Source organism: Chinchilla lanigera, unplaced genomic scaffold (genome assembly GCF_000276665.1).
Source record: "Chinchilla lanigera isolate Chin_1 unplaced genomic scaffold, ChiLan1.0 scaffold00019, whole genome shotgun sequence".
In the NCBI taxonomy this organism is placed as follows: domain Eukaryota; kingdom Metazoa; phylum Chordata; class Mammalia; order Rodentia; family Chinchillidae; genus Chinchilla; species Chinchilla lanigera.
The window spans coordinates 12,105,940-12,115,335 of record NW_004955420.1 but is presented as its reverse complement, the minus strand read 5'-3'; the positions used below and the strand labels follow the sequence as shown (position 1 = coordinate 12,115,335).

Sequence of the window (9,396 nt, the reverse complement as noted above, 5' to 3'; positions counted from 1 at the left end):
AAAAAAAAAAAAAAAAAGAATTTCTAGTAGCAGAAATAGGAAAAGTAGAGTGTGAGAAATGTTGTAAGAGAAATTCAGGTAGTTTTATAGGATTTCACATAAGGGAAGCTTGGGGGTAATTTAAGATGAAACATGATCTGGTCTGTGAAGGATCAGAAAAACTTTCCTTTTATGGGGGTTATCATCTGAGCCTGAGATAAATGATATCTAGGGGCAGCTTAGGATCTCATAAGATTGAGCTTACTCTTGGTTACTTTCTCTGCTTACATGTGATGGGATTAAAAATAGAACAGCTCCTGCTGTTATGAATGTTCAGAGAGATAGGAGACTGTTTTCAGCTTTGATTGGCTAGGAAGAGTTTCAATTTCCACATATAGAGTCATTTAGAATGTTAATACGGTTTAAAGTGCACGTGTAACATTAGTAAGGATATTAGTTTGAGATGAGAGAATAAGTACAACATAGCAGAGAGATGTTGGCAGATATTCATGGCTTTTGATTGCTGAGTGAAGTCTTCCAACTCTATGCCTGAAATACAATTTTATTTACTTAGGTTGGTTTGTTTGTGAATGACAGGCTCTCGCTATATAATCCAGACTGGCCTTAAACTCACTATGTAATCCAAGATGGTGATCCTCCTTCCTCAACTTCCCAAGTGCTGGGATTGCAGGCATGTGTCACCATGCCCAGCCTGAAATATAATTTTAGACGCTCAATAACTTGTAGAAACAACCCAGATGTCCTTCATTAATAGAATACTATATAGCAGTAGTTCTCAAAATGTTGTCTGGCCAGGCGTGGTAGTACATGCCTGTAATCTCAGCACTTGGGAGGCTGAAGCAGGAGGGTCGTTGCGAGTTCGAGGCCAGCCTGGGCTACAAAGTGAGTTCAAGACCAGCCTGAACTGCATAGTGAGACCCTGTCTCAAAATGACAACCTCTCCCTTGTCTGGGCACCTATAGGGATTCCCCAAGGCTTAAGGGGTTTACAGTATCAAAACTTTTTATATTAAGACTGCAGTTGTGTTTCATTCTCCTGTACCTACAGTAGACTTTTCTTGAATCTGTGCAGTATGTAGTAGTTAAAGTAGATTTAAATGTAGAAGCTGTACCTTAGTTCAGGCTGCTAAACAATGTATCATAGACTAGGTGGCTTACCAACTCTGAAGTTTATTTGTCATTTCCAGAGGCTAGGAGACCTAAATCAAATGCCAGTGAGATCAAGTTCTAGTGAAGGTGGCATCTTCTAGTTTGCAGACAGTGACTTATGATATTCTCACATAGCAGAAAAAGAAATATAGAGCTCTCTAGAGTTGCTTTTACACAGGCACTAATCCCATTCATAAGCAGTTTACCCCCCAGGACTTTATTTTTTTTTTTAATTTTTGTTTGTTTGTTTTGTTTTTTGATTTTGGTATCGGGAATCAAATTCAGGACCTTGCACTTGCCAGGCAAGCACTTGTGCCACTGAGCAATATCCCCAGCACCCCCAGGACTTTACCTTCCAAATGCTCCTGAAATGATTCAGGCAAATGATGTATATATGAAAGAAATTCATGAAAGGGATTAGGCTAGGGATTAAAAAGAAAGATGAGAATTTCTATCTCTGGTTTTAGTTGTTCTCACAGATAGTAGATGACAGTGGAAAGGATGATACACATGGGAAAAATGTACAGTAAGCAAATGGTCCAAAATAGACACCAAGAGATAGAATTTCATCCCTTACTTTCTCATTTTATTTTATTTTATTCCTGTTAATGAGACTTTCATCAATCTCATTTGATTTTAAAACTATGTGTAATAATGGATTCCTCCTCCCTTTAATTATTCTCTTTGTCTTATTTACATTTTTCTCCCAGTACCAGGGATTGAACCCAGGGTTTCTGCAGTGAGCTACATCCCTTTGTATTTTTTGTTTGTTTGTTTGTGACAGGGTCTTGCTGTGTAGTTCAGGCTGGCCTTGAACTTCAGGTGATCCTCTTGCCTCAGCTTCCCATGTCCTGGGATTACAGGGGTGCACATATTTTCAGATTTCTTTGCTCCTCTCCCAGTCCTTTATAATGTCATGTTTGAGTGGTGCAATGGCATCTGAAATGGTCTCACTACTTTCTCTGTCATTTATACTGATAGTCTCTCCTTAAGAGTTAGTTCGGTGAACCCTCCTTGTTCTTTGGCAGTTGCAATCTCTATTCCCCTTCAAATCCCTTTGTGATTTGAACTCAGAGTATCCATTCACTTCTTACACTTTTCCTTAGGCTGTCTCTCAATGTGCTGTGGTCACCCAAATTGTTGTACTTGCCACTCCAACCTGGAATCTTTACTGTTACTTTTTTTAAATTTAAATTTGTTGTTACAATTTAGGTATACATGTCATGTTCATTTTATAATACCCCACCCACCTACTTTTTCTGTAATGGTAGTTTTTACTCTCCTTGAAAAGATATTGTAGGGGCTGGGGATTTAGCTCAGCGGCACAGCGCCTGCCTGGCAAGCACGAGGTCATGAGTTCGATTCCCGGTACCGGAAAAATAAAAAACAAAAGAAAAGAAAAAAAAATGAAAAGATATTGTAAATTATATTCTGGGTGGTTTTTTTATTATTATTTTAAAGAGTAAAAGAAGGATAACATAATAATGGGGGGGGGCCTACCAAATTACAGACAAAGTGGTAGGAAATTATCAATGGTTATTGTTTTACATATTGTAATCTAAAAGATAGTTTCTCAGGAAAACAAATAGACAAATAATAGTGAGTTACAGACAGAAAAGGTAGGAGATTATCAATAGTTGTTGACTATACCTTGGTATCTTCAAAGTGGCTTCTAAAGAAAATAAATAGAGCTATACATGAGTGACCTATTGAATAATCATTAACTGTTCTCAATGGTTGTTGTAGGAAACACATAATAATAACCATGCATCCATTTATGAAATAGGATAGGAACAATACAAACATTACAGAGTTATGGATAGTTTAGTAGGAAAATATCAATGGCTGCTGTAATACATGGTGGTATCTTTAAAGTGGTTTCTCAGGAAGACAGAGATACACAAGAAGGATCTAATAAGTAGTTACAGCCTAAGGGTTGTCAAAAATCAAGTGAGCCATTTGGGGTGAAAGCCATTTTTTGTAGCGTTTTCTCTCCAGCCTCCCATCGCATTGGGACCCCACAACCAGACCCCCTCTCCCCAACTGTGTCAGCATAGGCAGCAGGAATCCTGCTGCAGACTTCTCCAGAACTCCATCACAGCCTGTACTGTTGGGAAGAATGGTTTCCAGGGAGTCTCTGCAGGTATTGTGCAAGGTCCTCCTGGTTTACAGCTTCCCAGCGACTCTCATGACCCCAGTCCACAGGATCTCTGACTCCTCCAGCTTAGTCTGCATTCTCATGTTCTCCAAGTCCTTGTTCAGCAGCTGCTCCTCTGCTGACTCTGGACCTTTCTGGTTCTCAATGGCAGGAGCAAGAGGGGCCCGTTGTATGGTATGTATTCCCAGGGGTTCCTCCATGTTTGAATGATTAACACACGTCTGGGGGGCGGCATCTGCAGCTGGTGCATGGTGGGCCAATTGTGTCATTGTTTCTCTGTGCCATGGTAGTTCTCAATTGAGCGGCGGTGGTTGGCCTGAGGGCTGGCGTGCAACAGTGCTCGCTGCCGCGTGGCTCCCCCTGCACCGTAGGCCCTCCCTCCAGGGGCCTACGAGGCAGGAAGTGAGCTGGCCGGAAGGCTGGCGCTCCCTGCCCATGGCTCCCCGTGCACCGGAGGCCTTCCCTCCAGGGGCCTACAAGGCAGGGAGCGAGCCGGTCCAAAGACCGGCACTCCACGCCCGTGGCTTCCCGTGCACCGGAGGCCCTCCCTCTGGGGGCCTACGAGTGGGTTTTTTTTAAAATTTTTGGTACTGGGAATCGAACTCACAACCCCACACCTGCAAGGCAGGCTCTGTGCCCCTGAGCTATGTCCCCAGCTATTCTGGGTTTTATTATATTTTAAATTTTTGTTGTGTTTTGTTTTATGTGACAGGGTCTCACTACGTAGTTCAGGCTGGGTTTGAACACATTTTGTCACTCAGGCTGACCTCAAACTCAAAGTGATCCTCTTGCTTCATTCCTAGAAGTGCTGGGATTACAGGCATATACCACCACACCTGGCTATTTACTCTTTTAATTTTTTATTAAAATTTAGAGAAGTATTCAGTTTTTGGAACCATACACGCTTGCACTTAGGTGGTGGTGCTATTTTTTTTGTGACCTCTAAGAAATCATTGTTCTTTGTCTCACTTTGCTTACTTGCAAAATTAAAATGTTTAGCATCTACTTAGTTAAGTTTTAAGCAAATGATTTGACACAGTTCCTAGCATAGTTAGCTGTACATATTACATTATTCAATATAAATGAAAAGAGCAGAAGCCAGGCATGGTGGTGCATGCCTGTAATCCCAGCACTCGGGAGGCTAAGGCAGGAGGATCGGTGGGAGTTTGACAAAGTTAGCTCAAGGTCAGCCTGAACTGCATAGCGAGACCCTGTCTCAAAAAGACAAAAAAAAAAAAAAAAGGTTGTAGATTTGAGTTAATGTACAGGTTTAATCATTTTAGAAGGGAATTACACATAAAGCAGCAATAATTTGATTTTTAAAATTTATTTGTTTTGGTTTTTTGAGACTGGGTCTCCATATGTAGTTCACACTGGCCTTGAGCTCACAGTGATCCTCTTGCCTGAGCATCCCAAATGCTGAAATTACAGACATGTGCCACCATGCCCCACTAAAAAATTTTAAAATTTAAACGTTTGCTTTTTTTTTCTGATTATAAAATTAGTAGCACTACGTTTAGGACTGAGGCAGAGTACCTGACAAAGGAACAAATTGGGGAGAACCCCCAACTCCTCTGACTTCTTGCCTTGGAAGAGGGTGAGGCCATGGCCCTGGGTGGTAGAGAAGTTCACTGAAAGTGCTGTAGTGATGGAACTCACTGGGATGTTGCTTGCAGGTGGTGTAGCCTAAATGCACTCCTGGGTGATCAGGGCCAAGAACTGGGATGCTGAGGGCACATCGACAGCGTCACACACAGATTTCCTGCATTATTCTTTCTCTAGCCTCATCATAGTAGCAGCCTGATGGGGCTGGGGAGGCTGGTGATTGTCCCTGGATGTGCTGCACCACACAAGCACACCTGGAGGACGCTCCCTGGGACCTGGAAAAGCCCTTTCCCTCTGGAATCTCTTCAGCGCCCTCTGCTGACAAAGAACATCATGCTCACTGACAGTTTCAGAGGCAGGGTGGTAAATAAAGGCTGCAGTGGGAGCCGACAAGTGATCATAGTATATCAGGGTTTTCTGTCTGCCTTGTTGAACTCTAGTCTCAAAATTACGAGTTAGGGACACCACACAAAAAAGGTACTAGAGTTAGGTAAGTTTGGGAATGACATATGCTATTATCCCTTTCTTAGAGATTCATCGTACACATGAGTACTGAAAAATCCTACAATACAGAAAGCTATTTTAACTTTTAGAAACTTTTTTGAAGATGAGAATGCTACCACAATTGTTACTTGGAATGATTCTCTGAAATTTCTGGGTGTTGCATTAAGAAACTAAAAGATTGGGGCTGGGGATATAGCTCAGTGGCATAAGCGCCTGCTTGGCAAGCGCAAGGTCATGAGTTCGATCCCTGGTACCACACACACAAAAAAAGAAACTAAAAGATTAAGGTATAATTTTGCAAAAGAGGGTGGGTGACACAGTGGTCAACCAAAAATCCCAAGAAATTTTTTAAAAATTCAGTGCTAGGGGTGAAGCTCAGTGGTAGAGTATGGGCTCAGCATTCTTGAGGCCTTGGGTTTAGTTCTGAGCAACATGGGAGAAAAACAAACCTCAAGAAAATAATTTGAATGACTATTAGGACTAATAACTAAAGCAGTAGCTGATTTAAAAATAGTAATTAAAACTTTAATAACTTTTCACAGTACCATGGGTGACAATGTGAAAATTATTATTAGAGGGGATCTTTTTTTGTAATTGACAATAAAATGTATAAAATACCTAGTAATAAATTTAACAAGAAATGTGCAAGACTTAGGGAAGACAGGGAACCTTACTGAAACAATCTATGGAGGGAATTTTGCAATAAAATAAAAATCCTTGAGAGTGTCCTTTTTGCTCTTTGACCTGGCATTTCACCTTCTAGAAATTTATATCTTGAGGAAATAATCATAGATGACTGTAAGACAGAAATAACTGAAAGGATTATTAAGAAATTGGTTCAATCCAGTGTGGCACATTAAAAAGTAGTTCATTAAAAGGGTATAAAAGCGTGATGTAATAGTCTAGTATTGCTAGGGATGGTAGCACATGCCTATAATCCCAACAATCTGGAAGGCTGAGGTGGGTGGATCACAAGGTTTGGCTCAGCCTGGGCAAGACCCTGTATCAAAAAATAAAAATAGATGGAGATGTAGCTTAATGTGAAGGTTCAATCCCCAGGACTTTGCCACAAAAAAAAGCTGGTATTAATGTAGGCTATAAAATAGTACATAGAGTTGCTAAAAAGTTCATTTTGCTGTAGTAAATACATAGATAAGATAATTAATGAAATACTTTGCACTTTATTTGTAGCATCACAGTTCACATTAGTTATATTTCAAGTGTTCGGGGCTGGGGATTTAGCTCAGTGGCAAAAGCGCCTGCCTGGCAAGCGCAAGGTCATGAGTTCGGTTCCCGGTACCGGAGGAAAAAAAACCAAAAAAAAAAAAAAAAAACAAAAACAAGTGTTCAGTAGCAACATATGTTTGGTGGCTACCATATTGCCCAGGTATAATCTAGATTTCCTTTTGAGAAAGGAAGGGGTAGTTAATGTGAACATGTGATAGTCATCTGTTCCTTTGTAGCCCAGTTCAACCACAGACTTCTTCCCAGTGCAGCTTACTGTCTGTTTAAAAGTCAATTATTGAAGGCCGTCATGTTGGCGCACACCTGTAATCCCAGCACTCGGGAGACTGAGTCAGGAGGTTCATTGTGAGTTTGAGACCAGCCTCGGCTACAAGGTGAGCTCAGGGCCAGCTTCAACTGCATAGTGAGACCCTGTCACAAAAAGACAAAAAACAAAAACAAACCAAAAAATGGATTACTTATGTAATTCAAAAGAATACATAAATAATAAAAATAAACCTAAAATACACATATGCACCATATTTGAAAAATAAAGAGTATCCTGTAACCTTCCCATTTGCATTCCTAAATTGATATCATTTCTTCTTTTTCTCTTCTACAGGTTTTGGTAAAACTAGCCTGAGCCGAAGAGGAAAACTAATGCCTGGGAAGAGACGTCCTTACGGAGTTATCACTGGCCTTGCAGCTAGAAAAGCAACTGGGATTCGAAAAGGAGTTAGTCCTATGAATCGTCCACCTCTAAGTGACAAGGTAGGATATGGCTCAATCCTGGGTAGAGAGCCTGTTCCTTACTTGTACTAGTATTTTTATGAATAAGCTTTATATGGAGTATTGTTATGTAGCACTTCAGGGCGTATGTAAACGTGTAATAACTATAAAAAACATTCCCATTCATGAAGATTACATGAATTTCCACTCTTCCAAATGCACGCATTCCTCCATATCTGTGGGGAATTGGTTCCAAAATATTTCTGAGATAGCAAAATCTACAGATGTTCAAGCCCCTTCTTTAAAATGACAGAGTGTTTTGTGTATAACGCATTTCTAGATTACCCATAATACCTAATACAATGTAAATAGTATGTTGTTTTACTACTGTATACTGTTTAGAGAATAAGAGCAAGAAAAGTAAGTCTGTGTGTTGAGTAAACATAAGATAAAACATGTCATCACACATACATGATTATCACATGCCAAATTATGTGTGACAGCAGCATCTAGAAGATGCTTTCACCAAAGATGGGACTAGGTCATTAGTCTGACCTTTTGGTTTTCTCCTGTGTTCTTGATATTCTTTGTCCTTGTTTTTATATGTACTTCTTTTGTAAATGCTCATGAAAATGAAGACTTCAGTTTTTACCTTATTTCATCAGTGGATATTTATGAAGCACTTCTCCTATGTTTAAGATAATAGGAGACGCTAGATAAAGTAAGGTATGGTAAGAACTTTAAAGAAGTTTTGGTGAATTAGGCTTTACTAGTGGGTTCAATTTACATATATGGATGAAGGAAAAGAGCACATTTCATGTATTTGTGTGTGTGCTTATTGCCGTCCTGGGGATTGAACCAAGGGAGCTACATCCCTCCCTAACCCCTTTTTATTTCTTGAGATAAGGCCTTGCTAAGTTAGACTTGGTTCAAACTTCGTTTTGTCTTGCCTCAGCTTCCTAGAGTACTGGCACTATGAGCATTATGATTTTTGTTACTCTGAATTTTTCTTTTTCCTATTTCTACTCCAACTTTTTTTTTTTTTTTTTTTTTGTAGTGCTGGGGATTGGACCCAGGGCCTTATGCATGCAAGACAAACGCTCTACCACTGAACAACATCCCCAGCCCTCTTTCCAGCATTTTTGTTCTTACAACTTTCCTTGTGTATTTTTTTACATTTATTTTGGAACTTGGCTCTCCTATCCATACTCCACTTAGTGTGTCATCTTTTTTTTTTTACTATAACAAAATACCTGGGAGAATTAACTTCTGAAGAAAACAGTTTATTTTTCCTCACTGTTTTGGATGTGCCAGTTCAAAATCCAGAGGGGTGCACGTAGTTTTAGGCCTCTGGTAAGGTAAGCACATGATACAGGAGAATGTAGCAAAGCAAACGTCTTACATCATGGCCAGAAATCAAAGAGGAAGAAGAAGGGGCCAGCCTCCCACAATTCCTTTCAGGGGCACATCCCCAGTAAACTAAAGACTTCTCACTAGGTCCTACCTTCTAAAGCTTTTATGACTTCCCAGAAGTGTCATCCTATGGACCAAGCTTGAACATATGGACCTTGGGGAGAGCACATAGACCTTCCCTGAATCATAGCACTTAGAATCATGTTTATATAAATTGTTTCATAATTCACATTATGAAATCACATAGCTCTCTGATTCTTTCCTTGAGTTCCGGAATCACATTTTGCATTACTTGTGAACGCCCTGATTACCTCAGATATTTTAAATATAATGCAGTTGTCTTTTCAGTCACTAAAGAAATTGTCAAATCATTTTAGTTTCTCAGTCTCTCCCTGTACACATCCAAGTAATTCTTAACATCTGTCCATTCTGCACCAGAAATGTTTATTGTCATAGGATACGTAACAAAAACAAGCTAACATATTTTCTTGATTTCTGAAAGAATATAGAACGGTATTTTCCAGTGTTAAAAAGAAAAGCAAACCTTCTGAGACAAAATGAAGTGCAAAGGAAACCAGCTACAGTTCTCAAGAGACCTAACCAGTTAAACAGAAA

At 39.9% G+C, this 9,396-nt stretch overlaps 1 protein-coding gene across 1 annotated transcript in view; it reads left to right on the top strand.

Annotated features, from left to right (window-relative positions):
- Positions 1 to 9,396, top strand: part of Fyttd1 (forty-two-three domain containing 1) — a 28,846-nt gene that overhangs the window by 8,565 nt on the left and 10,885 nt on the right. Inside the window, exons 3-4 of the mRNA XM_013513366.1 lie at positions 7,262 to 7,410; positions 9,284 to 9,396. Of these exons, the coding sequence (XP_013368820.1) occupies positions 7,262 to 7,410; positions 9,284 to 9,396 (262 nt within the window). The remainder of the gene's footprint in view (positions 1 to 7,261; positions 7,411 to 9,283) is intronic.